Raw genomic sequence first — 22,072 nt, forward strand, 5'->3', positions numbered from 1 at the left:
AGAGCTAATGTGTGGAAGTGTGTAAACACGTGGGAAAAAGGAACGTAGGGCTTGAGGAAATAGTGAATAGAAGGGCTTAAAGGTTGATGCAATATTAACCAATTAGGATTTTAATCAACGGTTAAAAATTTTTTATATATAAATAGGCCCATGGGCTCTTTTTAATAATAAGCTGAGTTTTTGTAAAGTGGGCTAAAATTAAAATTAATAATCAGATATTATATATTTATATAGACAAATATCAATTATATATATAATATATAAAAATTATATTAAATATTAAAATAAATATAATCGAGAATGTATCGAGTCGACGAACACGAGCGTACTGACCTAGCCATCGTGTTCGGGCTCCGTTTATTAAAGTAGCTGAACCAAATTTAGAGCTCGTGATTAGAAATAATCAACTCGTTTACTAAAAAACGAGCAAGTCTGATCTCTGGAGCTCATTATTCTGGCGCAACATGAGCTGGCTCGCGAACAGCGAGCTGAAGTTGCCAACCCCTAAGCTTAGCCACATCGCATCCCTTCTGTGTTATTTTGTGCATATTATAATTATGAACATGTATATATATATAATATTACCGTATCACACGTATAACATGAAATTTATGGTGCTTTTGAATGCTACACATATATGGGCGGAGTTCTCTACTACCTAATTGTATTGTACCAAGACACAAATTGTTCTCCTATAGTGATAATCCAACTTAACCAATAACAATTAAGTTGGTGTATTTAGAGCTACTCTCAGTAGAGCACTATGCTTGATAGAAAGCATTTTAGGATAAAGTTATAAATATTTGACCATTCATATATAGTTTACTATCATTATATTTTAGCTTATATATAATATTTATTGTTTTTATATAATTTAGATATTAGAAAATAATTGAATAATTATTAGATATCAAATTAATTTATAATTAAATTTTAGTTCTTAGATTTAAGAGCGGTAAGATTGGAGTGGACGTGTGGCTAGGGATGCAAACCGGACTGATCCAGGGGTGTGAGAGTTTTCTCACCTCTCGCTTCATTTTTTGTTAGAACAGGACTGACTCGAGGCGGATTATTTTTTTTTTATTTTTAGCTCTCACCTACAGCTCCATTCGGGGCGGATCAGGACGGGAGCGGATTTTTGGTGGATTTTTAACGGATCGGAATAGATTGAAGGAAGAAAAAGTATTTTGCCTCTCGCTTTATTTACTTGGCGGATCATGATAGATTTGGGGCGGATTATATTTTTCTATATTTTTTGTTCCCACTTATCGTCCCATTCGGGGCCGATCGAAATGGGAGCTCCACCGACCCGGATCCATTTGCATCCCTAAGTGCGGCATTTTTTAATCCAAACCCGACTACTTATACTTCGGGTACACGCAAACGGGAGTCCGAAACCGAATCGGGTCATTAACCTTTTTTTTTTTGATTAAAATATATCGGTGGGATTTTTTGGCCGTTCCGTCTCCGCACTCGTCCTCTCGATACCAACTCCTACTTCACCTTTTTCGCCGCTCCCCCTCTCTCTCTCTCCCTCTCTCTTTCTTCATCGTCTTCTTCTTCGTCTCTCCCATGGCATCAAGCGGAGCGGCGATGGCGGAGGATTCGAACATAGAGGACGACCAGCTCGCCTCCATGTCCACGGACGACATCCTCAGGGCCTCTCGCCTCCTTGACAACGAGATCCGCGTCCTCAAGGTACCACACGGAACGATCGAAACCTTAATTTCTCGATCCTTTTGCACTTCTTAGATCGACGCCGATTGGGTTGTCTTATATCGATTTGGTTGGTATAGATGATTTGTTGGGCGTGTTTGGTTGTGATAGGATGAGTTGCAGAGGAACACTCTGGAGCTCGAGTCGTTCAAGGAGAAAATCAAAGAGAATCAGGAGAAGATTAAGCTAAACAAGCAGCTTCCTTACCTTGTTGGCAACATCGTTGAGGTCTCGTTCCGTTCTCTCTCCTTTTCTCCTTTTTAGTGATCGCAAGATCCTTTCCTTTTGTTTTTGTTATCTGGTGCGTTCTTGATCTTCGACCGTTGCATAAACAAAGGATTGTAGCGAGGCAACATAAAAAAGATGCTTGTGCGAATTATAGTTTTAAGATAGTTTTATAAACTTCTATGTCGTTGTGTTGTTAGGTCTTATTTACGTTTTCAAGGGTTTCAAATTTGCCGTCAAAAAGAAACAAATGCTTGTGCGAAAGAGTTTTATGAACTTGTAAATTACTCTGTTGAGGTCTTAATATCACCATGAGTTTCGAGTTTGCCGTCAGAACTAGAATCAGACAGCTGCTAATGGATTCAGCTGAAGGCTTTGTTTTCTTTTGAAATATTTCAGTAAAATAGAAGTATATTATAACTTTGTGTTTGAGTTGACTGTGTGAAGTCTGATGTGCTTGTAGTGAAATTTCAGTTCGATCCTCTACCTTCCCTTGTTTTCTATTTAATTTATTATGTCGGAGTCTTGCACTGGATTAATGGATAGGGATGTCCATCTAGCCACCATGTAAGCATATCAACCTAATTAGCAAAGATAGGAAAGCGGCTAGCATTGTGGTTTCACTGGATGCGCCATATTCTCAGTTCATTTTTTGTAGTATAGTCATTCTTGATAAACAATTGATATGAACTCCATTAATTGTTTCTCCCATTTCATCGTAGTTTGTAGTTCTAGTCATTTCGAGCTGGGGATGACTAGTGTCCTTTAATTCCTCGCTGGTTGTTCTAGAATTTTTCTTGTTGATAGAGTGTAATTAAAATGAGTACTAGAGTACTTGGAAAGAAAAAAGGGGTGTAATTGTGTAACTGGTTTTGTTTGATTGATTTTAAATGTGACAAGTGTCTATGCACATATGGTCATGCATTTGGCAATATTAGTGGTGCAAATCCACAATGTATCATTAGTATGTTGGCTTTCAACTTAATTGCATCGCTCTTTATTTTTGTTATTAGATTTTAGAAATGAACCCAGAAGATGAGGCAGAAGAAGATGGTGCAAATGTTGATCTTGATTCTCAGCGGAAAGGGAAGTGTGTTGTCTTAAAAACTTCTACACGTCAGGTAAGTTTCTTATTTGTTGGTTTTGTATCACTGACAGAGCAATTACAATTAACCTTCACCTGTTATGTCCTTGCAGCTTTCTTATATCAAATTGTTTTTTTTTTTTGGGGTGTGAACTATGTATGAACTTTTTTTGCTGGGCATTTCCCCCCCTTTTCTATTATTGTCTTGAGGAACTTTTCCTTGTGTTGAAAGTATAGTATCTGAAACTGTGGTGACAAAATTCTCTTTGTTTCTTATTGAATTGCAGACTATATTTCTTCCGGTCGTTGGATTAGTTGATCCTGACAAGCTTAAACCTGGAGACTTGGTTGGTGTCAACAAAGACAGCTATCTGATACTGGACACGCTTCCGTCAGAATATGACTCAAGAGTGAAGGCTATGGAAGTTGATGAAAAACCAACAGAAGATTACAATGATATTGGTGGGCTTGAAAAGCAGGTCAGTGTTACATATTGTGCATTAGATTATATAGATTACTGATCTTCCCATAAAAGTGATGTTATTTTTCTCATCTTAGTTAATTTATAATTGAACTGTGTTCACATATAGTCTATTGTGTATATTTATTCTAATGAGCGTGTAAAATATTTTTAGCTGACGAGTTGCTTAATCCTTTTGCTTTTGTGCATACTATTCAGTTCCTTTTTTTTTTGCTGTCCTTTCTTAGATTCAAGAACTTGTTGAGGCAATTGTGTTGCCAATGACACACAAGGACCGGTTTCAGAGATTAGGAATTCGTCCACCTAAAGGTGTGCTTTTGTATGGACCTCCTGGAACTGGAAAAACTTTGATGGCCCGTGCATGTGCAGCGCAGACAAATGCAACTTTTCTGAAGCTAGCTGGTCCTCAACTTGTTCAGGTGATTATACAAACTTCTGGAATCCTTTTGTTCTTGTCCTGTTTCTTTGATTCCCCTAGTAAGGCTATGTTGCACAGACACAAATATGAGGATACAGATACAACACTATATGGATATGATGATACAATAATTCCTAAAACGTCGAGAATATGATACGCGGGGTATATTTGAATAAAATATTATTTTAAATATATTTAAATATAGAATTGGGCTGGAGTACTATTAATAGTATTTGGACTTTTTTGCTATCGAGTTTTTAACCCTTGGAAGCAAAATTGTAGGGTTAGGATGATAGTAATTCCCTAGGATTTAGTGGTGCTCCCCTAGGGTTGAGTGGGTGGCTGGTTGAATTGTATAATCTAAAGGGTGGAATTGATTAAAGTGTAGATCTAACGGCTAAAAAATCAATAGCAAAAGAGTCCAAATACTAATAATAGTATTCCAGCTCAACTCATATATGTTGATTATATGTAATGATATATTGAGAACAATCAAGATATCTGGATTATATTTAGGAACATCTTCTGATATACATTAGCTTGTATAATTGTTCTACATCTGGTCATAAAAAAGAATAATCAATCGTATGAAATAATAATTCAAAAAGTTACGGCATGAAATTTGAAGTATCCGTGCTTCATAGCTAATAAGAATTAACTCTAAAACCTTTCTTGTGGGCCAAAATAATGTGGGTACTCATGTGCTTGTTCCTGTCTCTGTTTTGAATGTAACATTGTAAAAATGGCTGAGCAAAGAAATTCTTGTTTGCTTTGTATTTGCAAAGTAATTTTTTTTTTCTGTTGTAGCTTGTCTCTTTTCTCAACTCTACGAAGCATGATCAGAAGATTATTTCTTAAGAAGTGTTCATTCCATCTGAAAGTAAACCTCCCTTTTAATATTTCATTGTCATTTTAATGAATGAAGTAATACACACGGCATCTGCTTGTTTGGATTCATGGTTGGAGTCGCGTGACTTGTAGCTATTCTTACGCTGTTTCACTGTATGACAAAATCCAACTTAGGGTATATGTTACATATCCATGAACGAAAGCTGGAAACTCAATTTTCTTATAGCACCCTTTAGTTTCATTGCCTAGTTTCATTCCTTATGTGATGAGAGATTTATTTGGATTGTAACTATGCTGCACAGATATGGATACGGGGATGCGGATACGACACGATACGGATATGGTGATACGGCAATTCCTAAGTTTTCTAGGATACGATACGCGAGATATACTTGAATAAAATATTATATTTAAATATATGTTGATTATATATAATGATACATTGAGAACAATCAGGATATTTGGACTATATTAAAGAATATATTTTAATATGCATTAACTTACATAATTGTTCTACATATGTTCATAAAAAAAGATAATCAATCATATAAAATAATTATATAAAAAATATCAAACCAACTATCATCCAACTTGATCAAATGACAACAATAGATACGTAGTCGCACAAATTAGATAATTAGCCATTCAATATATATGTCTGTTTTGTTAGTTCTATAATTAAATTAGTAATAAAAAAATATGCTAACAATTTAATAGAGAAGGAAAAAAAATCATATTCTCTATAGCTTTTGTTTGCTTAATGCTAGATTGACAAATTAGATGAAAGAGAGTAAATATTGTGTGAAGATAGAACGAGAATAAGCGCCTTCTACCATTCAAGAGCAAAAAGATAGAGAAAAGGACAAATTGAACAAAGATTGATGTTTTTCTCACTCTTTTCCTTCTTTCCAATAGGTTTGGATGTGAACTTTTAAAAAAATTTTAAGTTTCGATCATTTTAGACCAAAAAAGAATCTGGCCGTGTCCCTCCCGTATCCCGCCGTATCCCTCACGTATCCGAGCCGTATCCGATATTTTTTTATTTTTTAAAAATGCCGGATACTTCATTCCCATATCGGACACGTATCGGGTGCATATTGGTATCCGATACGTATCCGATACGGGTACGGAAGTATCCGTGCTTCATAGGATTGTAATATCTTGTTGTTTGCAGCTCTAAAAATTGCTCCAATAAAAGACAAGTATTTTTATGTTTTATAGTAAATTTTGAGTGAAATAGGTGGTTCTTTGGTGTTTCATTTTATCCCTCCACCCATTAGTTTTATAGTTTATCATTTTAGCTGCTGTAATTACCTACTAGCAATGAATCATGGTCCTCACTGTAGACTCGTGTCCTACAATCGCACAACTTGCCAGCCAGCGACATGTTTTCCTTATTTGTTTGAGGTTTTGTTGGACATAAATGACGTAAATGATTTGATAGAGGATATGAGAAATGAAGAGTATAAATAACAAAATTGAGACAAGTTGGCGAATCGTGGTCGAAGTGTTGAACATATGCGGTGGCTAATATCATTCGTAGGCCTCTTCTACCCCTCAGCAAGAAAGTGTCAATTATGAAGCTTAGAAGTGCATAAAATTATTGCATCTGCAAGATGAGAATCCTTTTAAAGCTAAAACTCTTCCCTTTTTTTAACTTTTAATTCTGGTTTAAGGTCCATATTACAATAGTATAGACCATAGAGCTTTGCAGTTCATAGTTTGATCACAAATTACCTAAGTTTATTGACTTCCTTTTTATTCTTAATCTTTGTTTCCCATTTATTCTTATTCTTTGTTTTCCAACCTTTTGTTCTTGTGATTTCTTGTGATTTAATCTCTGTAGTTGGCCCCTCTATGGTGAATTACTCAAGACAAGGTGCAAACACATTTCTTTATTCATCTGAGTTCGACAAAAATTAGATAAACGGCAATTTATAATTGTAAGGGTGCCTTTTATAGTTGTATGGGAAAGAACATATTAGACAAAAGGTAGTTTATAATTGTAAGGGTGCCTTTTATAGTTGTAAGGGAAAGAACATAAGTGAGAGTTGCTTTATTAAATTCATGGCAGTAATAGTTTGAAGCAATGTTAACTGCTACTGCACCATAACACCATTCAGGTTGCTGTATAGTAGTTATTTCTCTTATGAAATATTGTGATAATTGGGTTCAAAATGATGGCTGAGATTCGATAAGCTATGTTGATAATAATGATAAGTAATGATCATAGTAGGATGAAATTATCAAGCTGCTTATGTAGCCATTAGGCCTTGATCATAGTAGTCGAAATATTCCAGTAGTATGAAAACCGTTCCAGTCTAATATGTGATTTATTTCAAGTATAAATAGTATATGGTTGGTTTATTTGTGTAATTTAGAACTGAATGATTTTTGAGGGTTCTTCTTGCGATCTTTATATACATCAAATTTTGCTTGTACAGGTAGTTCAGTTTTGCGTGGAAAATTGTCGCCACTTCATAGTTTTATGTTTTGCATTATTTGTTTTTCTCGGATAGAAATAATAGCTGCATGAACTGCCTCCTGAAATTCAATTGGAAGATTTTCTTTCTCTTTTTTTTTTGGTCTCCTACAAGCGCCACCTGCTAAGTTGACTAAACCCTTTTTTGGCTCATTCAGATGTTTATTGGAGATGGTGCAAAACTTGTTCGTGATGCCTTTCAGCTTGCCAAGGAAAAAGCACCCTGCATTATTTTCATTGATGAGATTGATGCAATAGGAACAAAGAGATTTGACAGGTCTGCTAATTGCTATATTCTCCTTCCTTTATATCATCATATGAGTCCTGTTTCTGAAATGTAATGATTCAATTGTCTAACAGTCTAAGCAACAGTATGACTCATTTTGTCTCATCTCTTCTTTTACTGTAAAATGTCTACTTGTTGTTTTTGTCTGTTGATTAATGCTTCATGCCTTGATTCTCACAGAAATACCACATAATCGATGTCCTCGAAAATTGGTGAAGTTAGATTGGCCTTTAAGAATCAAATTGATTCTGACAATTGGGAAAGATATTATTCACTCATTTCTATCTCATTTGCACTTTGATGCTGCTTAGCGGTCGCAACCTTTGTGGAACTTGCTCAGCAGTTTCGGATTTACCAGATTATTTGTTTCGTTATGCAGTATTCTTCTAGACTGATTTATCCATGCTAGTTCCCAGTTTATCAGTTGTATAAGGAACATTTGACTTCTAGCTTCATCACAAATGGACTTAAAGGCAACACTCTTATGTGGGTACCTGAGGCTCTGCAATACTGTCTTTGTGCTAGTACGGTGCATATGTGTTCCATGCAAGATTTGGCTAGAATACCTTAGATACAGCAGATGGATGATACATTTTATTGAAGAGAAATACACAAAGTATTCATGGAGAGATAAAAACATGCAACTTTTGCAGACCTACTTAAGTTTGTCATAGGACATTGTGATGCAATAAAATTATGCCTAACTTTCAAAATGAGTTAATGTAAGAAATTTATGGCAACATGCTCCAAATAAGTAAACCATAAATGGCTTCTAAAATTTTAGATATAGAGATGTAGAAGTTGAGTTTATTGATTAAAGAAATCAAGAAGAATGAATCATTCTCCTCATGAAATCGTAGTTCTTTTTCAATTACTCTGTCAAGTACATTTAGCAAATTGCATATGAATCATAAGATGTGTTGCTCTTGTTCATCGTTCAATCTTTTAAGAAGTGAGCAATCAGTCAGAGAAACTTACCGTTTTCCTTCTATACCACTTTAAATTGATGTTCCTTGATTCTAGGCGCCTTTTTCAATCTTTTACTATTTGCAACTTCAGCTGCAATCTTCTCTTGGCTTTCTAAATGTTCCAATTACTCGATCTTTTGCATATTTCATGATTGATTATTCAATAATTCAGTGCATCTGTTTATTGGGAAGAAGTATTTGGCTTAAGAATATTCTTTTCTGTTTTCATTAAGCCATTTTATGCAATCTCTTTACTGGGAAATTGTTTTTCAAGGTCTAAATAAGAGAGTTTGTAGCTCAAAAAAGCTGTTTACCTAACGGCTACTACAAACTCTGATGCTAAAACTGCTTTCAGCCATCATTAACTTTGGTAAAATGGTCATGATGTTCCTTTGCATTCTTTGCAGTGAAGTAAGTGGGGACAGGGAAGTGCAGCGAACTATGTTAGAATTACTTAATCAGCTTGATGGCTTTAGCAGTGATGACCGGATAAAGGTCAGTACATTATTTTCTCTGTTATTATGACTAAATGCATGGTTGAAGCTTCATGGCTGACTTATCTGCCATTTTTGTTTGACCTCTCAATTTCCTGTATGTCTCTAAATTCATCGTCTTTTCATTTGGTAGAGCTAGTCCCAACTTTTGTCTTCTTTATAGAATTCTATGTGAACTGACACTAGAATTTTCTTTTCCAATTTAGAAAACAGAGTTTGTAATGCCATCTACGGGTTGAGATGTATTGAAAGAAGCAACAGAATATTTTTAGTGGCTTGGTTCGAATAGAAGCTAAACAAAATCGAAGCAATTAATTACTCTTAAGTAATAGAAGAAAGAAACTTGAAGGGAAAAAGAAAACTGGGAAAAACCTATAATTTCCAAAGAGGAACAGTTATTGAAACTTCTAAAAAAGAAAAGACTGGTAAGGGGGTAGTCAGAGATAGATTGGGTAATCTTACAATTTATAATAAAATTTTCCCAAACGAGTGATGATTCTTGATATATTTCTACTTCAGTAGTCAATAACATTATAAAGACGAGAAAGATTCTTTCACATCTTTTGTGAAGGCCATCCATGTTTCGTTATTGGCTTTTCTGAAGTCTAGAAATCTAATTGGGATCCTCTTTTTAAAGAAAACAAAGACGCCAAAGTTGGTAGATCTTTCCTTTAGGCAAAGATTCGAAAGCAACTCAAGAGAGTTCTAGTTGCTCCAAGATCTCTCCCTCTATTCTAAGAGGAGAAAAATGAAGGGCCTTGACGGTTAGATTATTAGATTTTGTTATGATGCCATCTTCAAGTATACAGTTCATCATGCTCTCTGTTGTGTCAATGTTAAGTTCTTTTGCTTTAACTTGGAAAGCAAGTAACCCGTGGACCTCTGTCACCTAGATTTAAATTTAGTTAATTGGGATGGTAGGCTGTTTTAAGGCAACACACAAGTAATTTTTGTTGAGAGCTGTACAGTGTGCATCAACTGCCAATGGTTTAGAATTTTTTTGACATATATGTAAAATGTCTGATCCCTGAAATATAAAAAAAAATTGTGAAAAGATTTAAGTTCTGTATTTTAAGGAATATAAGTGGTTTCTATTTTACTCTCGGAAGGCATGATGATATAGGTTTTTAAGATAAACTTGACAACTGAGTAGAAAATATATTGATAGAAAAGAATCCACAGGCCGGTAAAATTTGATTGTCGAAGACCCTGCTGCCCACTCTTGGTTACTTCTGAAACTAATTTAAATGGATGAAATATTTTAGTTCTAGTTATGCTATGATGACCTTCCTAACTTGTTTTACTTAAAGGGCTCCATTGAATTCTTCTAATGAAAATATTGTCCTTCAGGAGGGTGATTATAGTCAGTCACTGTATACTGTAGCAGTGATATGTGAATACGGTGATATGTGAATATGTGCATGAACAGAAAGAAAGAAGATATCTGGTAAATTGTAAGTTCCTTGTGCAGTTGTGCACTTGTGGTTGGCCGTCGGCACCAAGATTGCTAACTAAATTGTCGCCATATATCCCGACGGAACCTCCTTGCTACCCCTATTAAGGCCGGTGCACTAATATCTAATAATTTCAATGTATTAGAATGGCAAAGAGCACTGATGCATCTTGTATTTCTAAATATAGTGCTTAATTGAAAGGAAAATGTTTTGGTGCGGGCGTAATATCTTTTGTTATTAGAGGTATTACTGTTTTAGTTATAAGAATGATGCAGTTTACCTAGATAATTATTTTATAATACCTCTTTTTGATGGATGACTAGAATTGGCTGATTGTAATGGAAAAGTATGGTTCTTATATTTTTCATCTAGTCACTTCGGAGGATATCATGTTGCAAAATCAATTGAATTGCAGTAACTGAACAAACCTATCTCAGTTTTAAGTTTGAACACAAGGTAATCTAGCAATAGAGAGGAGCAAGAAGGCAGATAAAGAGATATAGAAGAATTGTAAAAGCTATTAAATGAATCCTATGGCTGATCAATTTCTACTGGCCACTTAGCCAAAGGAACCATGAATGCTCCATGTCATCAATAACAGCCAGTTCTGCTTGAAGACATTGAATTCCTTTAGACACATTTTTTGTGTGTTCTTTTTAAGATTCTTTTTAGTCATCAAACTACTGCTCTTGTAAGTTTATGCGACAGCTGATCTTTTCTGAAGTTAGAGTTCCTTGGGGAATCAAAATTTTACGTATTATCATGAATATGAACAAATAATCTAGCAAGTACCCAATTATACAAATCATCACCTCTGATTTTAGTGGGAAAAATCCAAGGAGCAGAGATCTCAATAGTGATTGTAATCACACAACTTTTGTCTTCATATTGCACTATTTTTTTTATTTTGAATTTACTTAAAAAATCTTTGGTATAGGGCTTTCTTTTGGCGATAAACGGACGAAGCTTTTTGCAATCAACTATTAGGGCATGTTTGGTTCATAATTGGAATAGGAATGAGAAATGAAATTGGATTGCTTTGGAATGGGAAATGGAATGACGAATTATCCAAAAATATTTGGTTCATTATTGAAATGGAAATTGGAATGAAAATTTAAAATTTTTGAGAGAGGGTTTTGATTAAGAGAGAGGAAAGTGATGAAGGGAGAGGAGGTAGGTGTTGGTGAAAGAGGATTTTGAATAGTTTACTTTGGAATGAGCCAATCCGGGATTCAAAATCGGATTGGATCATAAATGGATTTGGCCATTCCCATTCCGGAGTGGAATGAGAATCGGAATCCGATTCCTATAAAACAAACGGCAACTATCGGAATCAATGAATTCCATTCCGATTCCATAGTCTAAAATAGGTGTTAGTGCTATTCTTATTTATTTTACATCATTTTTTTTGCTTAACTAAAAGAATGTCTGGCCGGTCCACTTAACAGGTTATCGCAGCAACTAACCGAGCTGACATTCTTGATCCTGCCCTAATGAGATCGGGTCGTTTGGATCGCAAAATCGAGTTCCCTCATCCATCAGAAGAAGCCAGAGCTCGGATCTTGCAGGTGCTCTTTGGCTTATTGTTTTCGGCAATTGTATTTTCTTCATTTACAAATTTTCTCTGCCATCATACGCACAGCGACAGTTGACTGTTTATTTGTAATCTTAGATCCACTCGAGGAAGATGAATGTCCATCCTGATGTCAACTTTGAAGAGCTCGCTCGTTCAACTGATGATTTCAATGGGGCACAACTGAAAGCAGTTTGTGTAGAAGCTGGAATGCTTGCACTGCGTCGGGATGCGACTGAGGTTTCACACTCTTCTTCTTAGTAGTTTATTTTCTTAATTCACTTACTAAACCTTCATCTTGCATGCACGTGACTAATCTTTTCTTTGACTTGCAACTAAGCTTAATTTACTATGTTATTTTCGCATCAAATTGCATTAGGAGACATTCCTTATTATTTTCTATTTGTTTGTTCGGATGAGAACAGAGTGGATAAACAATCTTCTTTTGACCTCAGGTGACGCACGAAGATTTCAATGAAGGAATCATCCAAGTTCAAGCCAAGAAGAAGTCCAGCCTGAATTATTACGCGTGATGTGGTTTGTGATGTGGTTTTATATGTATCAGGACACATAGAATGATAGAAACCTAGCTGATAATGAAGTTGGAACTGAATTTTCTGTTTGATCAGTGTCCACAGACAGGCTCCACGAATGACAGATTTATATCGGTTCATTGTAATGTAAAGTGTTATCAGGGGCCTTCATTTGGATTATGCTTTCTAATTTTCACATGTTGGCTTTTCTGGATTGTAGTTCAGAACTGAAGTGTCCGTTGATGTCCAATTTATCTTCAACATTTATGTTACTCGCTAAAAGATCATTGTTTTGAGTGTTGTATTTATTTTGAAGCTTTCTTGATCTTATTCCACAAGGTACCGTAACTGATGGTGGATATTACTAATTCATTATCGCGGGCAGAGTAACTGATAGTCCGGCGATGAAGTCAGGAGTTTGTGTAGCTAGAGATTGCGGGCGCAAACTTGGACTTCTGTGGAGACCATGTGGCCTGTACGTGTGATCAGTCTCGCCGGGGCGGTGAGATCGCGTACGGTGTGAACTCCGACTTTGCTCCTGACAATCGCGATGTCGAGTTATGCCGTACAGACGGTATTCAGTGGAAACAGTGGAAACAAACACGCGGTAAGTCGATGATAGAGAATTGAGCAGGTGAAATCTAAATACACGATCATAGCACCTCGGTGGAAACAAATACGCACCAAGTCGATGATAGAGAATTGAGCAGGTGAAATCTAAGTACGGGATCATGATGAACAGCAGCGGGAAGTCATTTGGTATTGATAAATACTCCCAAAAGTGCAATTGCCTATGCATTTTCAAAATTTGTAATCTTTGTTCTGTGAAGTATTAAAAGTGGCATCCAAGTATTTGTCTTGATGAGATCCATAGGACCATTTTTTCTAAAATTCAATTTTAAAGATTTTACGTAAAATTTTATTCCATTAGATGTTATCCATAATACTTTAAAACTATATATTCGTCTTGCTCAAACCCAGAAGCTTAGTCGGGTATATGACGTGTGACGCCCCACTTTCCATAGCAGTCATCAACCAGAGAGTCTTGCTTTGCTCGCTGTATAATCCTGACTCAGTCGAGACTCATTTTACATTTTTCGCTAGTAATTGATTCTGGAACCAACTGTTACGCCTGACTTTCCAGAAGATCATCCATCCTAGGACTAGCACGCTTAACTCTCTTAACTTCTTAAGCCTAACCACCGCCAAAAATGCTAGCTGGATTTTTTAGAAACTCACTAGCACTAAACAATGTGAGACTTGTCTCGCTAGCTTTTAACTGAGAGGTTAAAAGAGTTAGGCATGCTAGGATCATAATAGTGTTAGAATGGGTGACCCCCTGGGAAGTGGGGCACCACACAATCACCAGCAAAAATTGTGTGATAAGTCTCGGCTGAGCCAGAATCATATAGCTGGCAGAGCACGGTTCTCTGGCTGATGACTATCACTAGTATAACATTAGGTTCTCATATTAACTCCTGTTGAATTAGAAATATTCATTTAACTCCTGTTGAATTCGAAATATTCATTTAATTCATATATAAAAGGCGTTTCTATATTGTAATACATATTATAATCCTCTCCTCTCCCTACTCTCTTCTTTTCTTCTTCCCCAATTCTCATCGTCTGTTGCTTTTGCTTCGGTTCTTGCTTGAGACTGTTAAGATGAATCTTGCTTGAGACTGTTAAGATGAATCCTTCGGTTCTTGGTTTGAAATGTATCAAATTAGTACCCTGTGGTTTCACTTTTTTTCACTTTAGTATCCTGTGGTTTAAAATGTATCAAGTTAGTACCCTGTAGTTTCTCACTTTATCACTTTAGTACCCTATGGTTTTACACTTTATCACTTTAGTACCTATGGTTTATATAAATCACAGGGTACTAACTTGAAAAAAAAATAACACAGGGTACTAAAGTGATAAAATGCAAAACCACAGGGTACTAACTTGATACATTTTAAACCACAGGGTACTAAAGTGATAAAGTGAGAAACCACAGGGTACTGATTTGATACATTTTAAACCACAGGGTACTAAAGTGAAAAAAAGTGAAACCACAGGGGAGATTTTTGAAGTTTTCCCTTTTTTTTATTTTATTACTACTCAAATGATGTTGAAAAAAATATAAAATTTCATTTCTAAATATTTCTAATAACATAAATAATGTTTAATAAAGCCGATCATCGATTAGGATATTTGATCATCATAAATAAATAGTTACTATGATATTTTATCATTGTAGATAAATAGTAAGTATGGAGGGTTCTATAGTTGAAATAGCAATTTTGTAGGTAACAGTCATGAAATTAAAAAGCTTTGAAACTTTCTTGTNTTTAATGTTGTTCCGGTATTTGTTCCTGTGAACTTGGACATCTAATTTACACTCTCGGGGCGTAAAACATCATCTTAATTAGGTACTCTTTTCTTCTTCCCCAATTCTCATCCTCTGTTGCTTCTGCTTTGGTTCTTGCTTGAGACTTTTAAGATGAATCCTGCCAATCCAAAATCCAATTTATTGAATATTGAGCCGAAATCCAATTTGAATAAGGATTATCCCACGATTGTTCACAATATGAATAGTTACAATCTCTCTTTGAATTTTATTTTTTGATGTTGTAATAATGATTCAAATGTGTGGATTTTTTATGCTATATAAATGTTCTTATTATTGAACAAGTTTTTAGGGAGTTCAGCTGAGATATTATTATTATTATATTAGAGGGTAGATATGCAAAGCATTCTAGAAAATTTTTTTTCTTTCTGGCTCAAATGCATCACATCTACCTTCAGTATCAATTTTGAGAAATTTTTTTTATTATTACTCAAATGATGCTGTAAAAAAATATAAAATTTGGTTTCTAAATACTTTTAATAACATAAATAATGTTTAATAAAGCCGATCATCGATTAGAATATTTGATCATCATAAACAAATAGTTAATATGATATTTTATCATCATAGATAAATAGTAAGTATGAAGGGTTCTATAGTTGAAATAGCAATTTTGTAGGTAAACGTCGTGAAATTGAAAAGCTTTGAAACTTTCTTGCAGTAAACGTGTGACATAGAGTGATGCAATCAAAAAAATTAATCAGAAGCCAAAATTTTATTTCCTAATTTTTAAAATTATTATGTTTATTAAGTTACTTAGATGTTTTTTAAGATTTTTATAGAATAAATTTGTAAAAATTAGGAATTGGACAATTAATGATAAAAATTTAAGAAACAAAAAGAAAAGAAAAGAGAAAGAAATAAAAAAAAGCAAGTACCAAAATTTTTTAAATAAAGCCTCTATTATTTACAGCTTAAGCACACTTTTGTGATTTTGTGCACACTGCAATTGTGAACATCATATGTAAAACATTATCACATCACATAGTCGGGATGAAACTCATGCTACTTTTGAATGCTATGATATATAGGAGTTTTCCGCTAACTAATTCCGCTATAGCAAAAGCACAAATTTTGCTCTAATAGAATGCACGTAGTTGATAATCCACTCAACATTTGAGTAGTAGAATTTAAGGTAAAATTAAGCTCAAATGTAGAATTTAAGGTAAAATTAAGAAACTTGATTGATCAGCCACATATAGTTAATTGTTGTTTGTTTCCTAGCTCATATATGTACATTCAATTTTTCACACCCAATTAAGATATTAGAAGGAAACTGAATAATTATTAGATATTAAGTTAATTATTAGATATTAAGTTAATTTTTAAAAGTGGTAAGATTGGAGTGTACGTGCGGCTATAGATGCAAGCCGGACGGATCCAGGGTGGGAGAGTTTTTTCACCTTCCGCTGCTCTCACCAACCAACCCAGATTCATTTGCATCCCTAAGTGCGACATTTTTTAATCCAAACCCGACTACTTATACTTCGGGTACACGCAAACAGGAGTCCGAATACGATATTGGGTCTTTAACTTTTTTTTTTTGGGTTAAAATATATCGGTGGGATTTTTTTTTTTGGTTAAAATATATCGGTGGGATTTTTGGGCTGTCCCGTCTCCGCACTCGTCCCCTCGATACCCAACTCCTACTTCACCTTTTTCGCCCCTCCCCTCTTTCTCTCTCTCCCTCTTTTTTTCTTCATCGTCATCTTCTTCGTCTCTCCCATGGCATCAAGCGAAGCGGCGATGGCGGAGGACTCGAACATAGAGGACGACCAGCTCGCCTCCATGTCCACGGACGACATCCTCAGGGCCTCTCGCCTCCTTGACAACGAGATCCGCGTCCTCAAGGTACCACACGGAACGATCGAAACCCTAGTTTCTCGATCCTTTTGCACTTCTTAGATCGACGCCGATTGGGTTGTCTTATATCNCTGAGAGCTCAAAATCTGCAGTGTGCAGAATTTTGATTCTTTAGCTCTCGAAAACCTCCCGTAACTCACTTTTGATCATTTTAACACCTTCGGACTTTTCGAAGTGTACCATCCTCGCACTTTGGTCAATTTGACTAAAGTTCGATATTTATTTTCCGAATTTTCGGTATATTACATTGTCGGCAACATCGTCGAGGTCTCGCTCCGTTCTCTCTCCTTTTGCCCTTTTTAGTGATCGCAAGATCCTTTCCTTTTGTTTTTGTTATCTGGTGCGTTCTTGATCTTCGGCCGTTGCATAAACAAAGGATTGTAGCGAGGAAACATAAAAAAGATGCTTGTGCGAATTATAGTTTTTAGATAGTTTTATAAACTTCTATGTCGTTGTGTTGTTAGGTCTTATTTACATTTTCATGGGTTTCAAATTTGCCGTCAAAAAGAAACAAATGCTTGTGCGAAAGATAGTTTTATGAACTTGTAAATTACTCTGTTGAGGTCTTAATATCACCATGAGTTTCGAGTTTGCCATCATAACTAAAATCAGATAGCTGCTAATGAATTCAACTGAAGGCTTTGTTTTCTTTTGAAATGTTTCAGTAAAACAGAAGTATAACTTTGTGTTTGAGTTGACTGTGTGAAGTCTAATGTGTCTGAGGTCCTCAACCTTGTAGTGAAATTTCAGTTTGATCCTCTACCTCCCCTTGTTTTCTATCTAATTTATTATGTCGGAGTCCTGCACTGGATTAATGGATAGGGATGTCCATCTAGTGACCATGTAAGCAGTATCAACCTAATTAGCATAGATAGGAAAGTGGCTACCATTGTGGTTTCACTGGATGCGCCATATTCTCAGTTCATTTTTTGTAGTATAGTCATTCATGATAAACAATTTGATATGAACTCCATTAATTGTTTCTCCCCTTTCATGGTAGTTTGTAGTTCTAGTCATTTCGAGCTGGGGATGACTAGTGTCTTTTAATTCCTCGCTGGCTGTTCTAGAATTTTTCTTATTGATACAGTGTAATTAAAATGAGTATTAGAGTAGTTGGAAAGAAAAAAAAGGGTTGTAATTGTGTAACTGGTTTTGTTTTATTGATTTTAAATGTGACAAGTGTCTATGCACATATGGTCATGCATTTGGCATTATTTGTGGTGCAAATCCACAATGTATCATCAGTATGTTGGCTTTCAACTTAATTGTATTGCTCTTTATTTTTGTTATTAGATATTAGAAATGAACCCAGAAGATGAGGCAGAAGAAGATGGTGCAAATGTTGATCTTGATTCTCAGCGGAAAGGGAAGTGTGTTGTCTTAAAAACTTCTACACGTCAGGTAAGTTTCTTATTTGTTGGTTTTGTATCACTGACAGAGCAATTACAATTAACCTTTACCTGCTATGTTCTTGCAACTTTCTTATATCAAATTGTTTTTATTTTTTAGGGGTATGAACTATGTATGAACTTTTTTTGCTGGGCATTTCCCCCCCTTTTCTTTTATCGTCTTGAGGAACTTTTCCTTGTGTTGAAAGTATAATATCTGAAACTGTGGTGACAAAATTCATTTTGTTTCTTATTGAATTGCAGACTATATTTCTTCCCGTCGTTGGATTAGTTGATTCTGACAAGCTTAAACCTGGAGACTTGGTTGGTGTCAACAATGACAGCTATCTGATACTGGACACGCTTCCGTCAGAATATGATTCAAGAGTGAAGGCTATGGAAGTTGATGAAAAACCAACAGAAGATTACAATGATATTGGTGGGCTTGAAAAGCAGGTCAATGTTACATACTGTGCATTTGAGATTATATAGATTACTGATCTTCCCCTAAAAGTGATATTATTTTTCTCTTATTAGTTAATTTCTAATTCAACTGTGTTCACATATTGTCTATTGTGTATATTTATTCCAATGAGCATGCAAAATATTTTTAGCTGACGAGTTGCTTAATCCTTTTGCTTTTGTGTATACTATATAATTTTTAGCTGACGAGTTGCTTAATCCTTTTGTGTATACAGAAGATTACAATGATATTGGTGGGCTTGAAAAGCAGGTCAGTGTTACATACTGTGCATTTGAGATTATATAGATTACTGATCTTCCCATAAAAGTGATATTATTTTTCTCCTATTAGTTAATTTCTAATTCAACTGTGTTCACATATTGTCTATTGTGTATATTTATTCCAATGAGCATGCAAAATATTTTTAGCACTAGTTGCTAATCTTTTTTTTGCTGTGTATACTATTCGTTCTTTTTTTTTTGCGTCAAAATATTTGTTAGCTACGAGATTTTTTTTTTTTTGCTTAATCCTTTTGCTTTTGTGTAATTATTATTCCAGTTCTTTTTTTTTTTTGCCTGTCTAAATTTTTTTAGCTGACATTGCTTAATCCCTTTGCTTTGTGTATACATCAGTTCTTTTTTTTTCTGCCTTTCTTAAGATTCAAGAACTTTTGAGGCAATGGTTGTTACCAAATGACACACAAGGACCGGTTCAGAGATTAGGAATTCGCCACCTAAAGAATGCTTTTTATGGACCTCCTGGAACGGAAAAAACTTTGAGCCCGTCATACAGCGCAACAAATGCAAAATTTGAACAGCTGCCCAACTTGTCAGGTGAGTATACATTGAACTTCCGCAATCCTTACTCCTGTCCTGTTTCTTTGATCCCTAGTAAGCATGTTGCACAAACAACGGATAAGGGGAATATCAGATATTACACTAATCGAAGATGATACGACAATTCCTAAACGTCGAGAATTAATACGCGGGGTATATTTTTGAAAAAATATTAGTCTATATTTAAATATAGAATGGCGGAATACTATTAATAATATGTTGGACATTTTTGCTATCAAGCGTTTTAACCCTGGATGAAAAATTGTTAAGTTAAATGATAATAATCCCTAGTATTAGGGTGTCCCCTAGAGTTAGTGCGGGCGTTGGAATGTATAATCTAAATGGTGGAATTGGTAAAGTTAGACTAACGCTAAAAATCGATAGGCAAAAGGTCCAAATACTATTGAATAGTATCCGTCTCAATCATTAATGTTGATTATATGTAATATAGTGTTGAGAACAATCAGATACTGGATAAGCATTAAAGAACACGTGAATATATAACTTGTATAATTGTTCTACATCTGCTCATTAAAAAGAATAATCAATCGTATGGAATAATAATTCAAAAAGTTACGGCATGAAATTTAAAGTATCCGTGCTTCATAGCTAATAAGAATTAACTGTAAAACCTTTCTTGTGGGCCAAAATAATGTGGGTACTCATGTGCTTGTTCCTGTCTCTGTTTTGAATGTAACATTGTAAAAATGGCTGAGCAAATAAATTTTTGTTTGCTTTGTATTTGCAAAGTAATTTTTTTTTTTCTATTGTAGCTTGTCTCTTTTCTCAACTCTACGAAGCATGATCAGAAAATTATTTCTTAAGAAGTGTTCATTCCATCTGAAAGTAAACCACTCTTTTAATATTTCATTGCCATTTTAATGAATGAAGTAATACACATGGCATCCACTTGTTTGGATTCATGGTTGGAGTCGCCTGATTTGTAGCTACTCTTACGCTGTATCACTGTATGACAAAATCAAACATAGGATATATATTACATATCCATGAAGGAAAGCTGGAAACTCAATTTTCTTATAGCACCCTTTAGTTTCATTGCCTAGTTTCATTCCTTATGTGATGGGAGATTTATTTGGATTGTAATATCTTGTTGTTTGCAGTTCTAAAAATTGCTCCAACAAAAGACAAGTATTTTTATGTTTTACAGTAAATTTTAAGAGAAATAAGTGGTTCTTTGGTGTTTCATTTTATCCCTCCAATTATTTTTATAGTTTATCATTTTAGCTGCTGTATTACCTACTAGCAATGAATCATGGTTCTCACTGTAGACTCGTGTCCTGCAATCGCACAGCTTGCCAGCCAGTGACATGTTTTCCTTATTTGTTTGAGGTTTTGTTGGGATTGTTAAACTCGGCCACAGCAACGAACAATTATACGACGTAAATGATTTGATAGTATATGAAAAATGAAGAGTATAAATAACAAAATAGAGACAAGTTGGCGAATCGTGGTCGTCGAAGTGTTGAACATATGTCGGTGACTAATATCATTCGTAGGCCTCTTCTACCTGTAAGCAAGTAAGTGTCAATTATAAAGCTTAGAAGTGCATAAAATTATTGCATCTGTAAGACGAGAATCCTTTTAAAGCTACAACTCTTTCCTTTTTTTAACTTTCAATTCTGGTTTAAGGTCCATATTACAATAGTATAGACCATAAAGTTTTACATTTCATAGTGTGATCACAAATTACCGACTACCTATACTTTGGGTATACGCAAACGGGAGTTCGAATCCGAATCGGGTCATTAACTTTTTTTTTTGATTAAAATATATCCGTCCCGTCTCCGCACTCGTCTCCTCGATACCCAGCGCATACTTCATCTTTTTCGCTCCTCCCCTCTCTTTCTCTCCCTCTTTCTTTCTTCATCGTCATCTTCTTCGTCTCTCCCATGCATAGTTAGTTAATTCGCGAATTATTCGCGAATTTTTGAAAAGAACAGCCGTTTTCGTATTTTTCCCAAAAATTCGAAAAAAGTCACGTTTTTTGGGATAAAAGTAAATATTCGCGAATTAAACGCGATTCGCGAATAATTTGGCCCAAAAGAACGCGATTGCTGCCGCATGCTGCGAGCCTGCGAGCGTGGACTCGCGGGCCTCGCGGGTGGCCCAATACAGAAAAGANCGGCCCGTGCTGGGCGGGCCAGGGGGCCGGGCCGGGCCTCTACTTCATATAATCGGGCCGGCACGGCACGGCCCGGATTAAGAACCGGGTCGGGCCGGGCCGCCCTTCGGCACGAATTGGCCCGGAACACATTACGTCCCTACCGACTACCTATACTAAGGGTACACGCAAACGGGAGTTCAAATCCAAATCGGGTCATTAACTTTTTTTTTTTGATTAAAATATATCCGTCCCGTCTCCGCACTCGTCCCCTCAATACCCAGCGTATACTTCACCTTTTTCGCTCCTCCCCTCTATTTCTCTCCCTCTTTCTTTCTTCATCGTCATCTTCTTCGTCTCTCCCATGCATAGTTAGTTAATTCGCGAATTATTCGCGAATTTTTGAAAAGAACAGCCGTTTTCGTATTTTTCCCAAAAATTCGAA

The 22,072-nt window shown here is 35.5% G+C and overlaps 2 protein-coding genes across 2 annotated transcripts; both read left to right on the forward strand.

Moving 5' to 3' along the window:
• On the forward strand, positions 1,460–12,813 carry LOC109724687 (26S protease regulatory subunit 6A homolog). Its single transcript, XM_020253586.1, has 10 exons — positions 1,460–1,698; positions 1,828–1,944; positions 2,955–3,062; positions 3,313–3,504; positions 3,734–3,925; positions 7,414–7,532; positions 8,917–9,004; positions 11,906–12,025; positions 12,130–12,270; positions 12,486–12,813. Exons 1-10 carry the CDS (start codon positions 1,573–1,575, stop codon positions 12,561–12,563), a joined length of 1,281 nt encoding a protein of 426 aa, XP_020109175.1. The 5' UTR covers positions 1,460–1,572; the 3' UTR covers positions 12,564–12,813.
• On the forward strand, positions 17,057–19,621 carry LOC109724778 (26S protease regulatory subunit 6A homolog). Its single transcript, XM_020253707.1, has 4 exons — positions 17,057–17,085; positions 18,112–18,219; positions 18,471–18,662; positions 19,328–19,621. The coding sequence occupies exons 2-4, from the start codon at positions 18,121–18,123 to the stop codon at positions 19,619–19,621; spliced, it is 585 nt and encodes a 194-aa protein (XP_020109296.1). The 5' UTR covers positions 17,057–17,085; positions 18,112–18,120.

Source organism: Ananas comosus, linkage group 19 (genome assembly GCF_001540865.1).
Source record: "Ananas comosus cultivar F153 linkage group 19, ASM154086v1, whole genome shotgun sequence".
NCBI lineage: Eukaryota > Viridiplantae > Streptophyta > Magnoliopsida > Poales > Bromeliaceae > Ananas > Ananas comosus.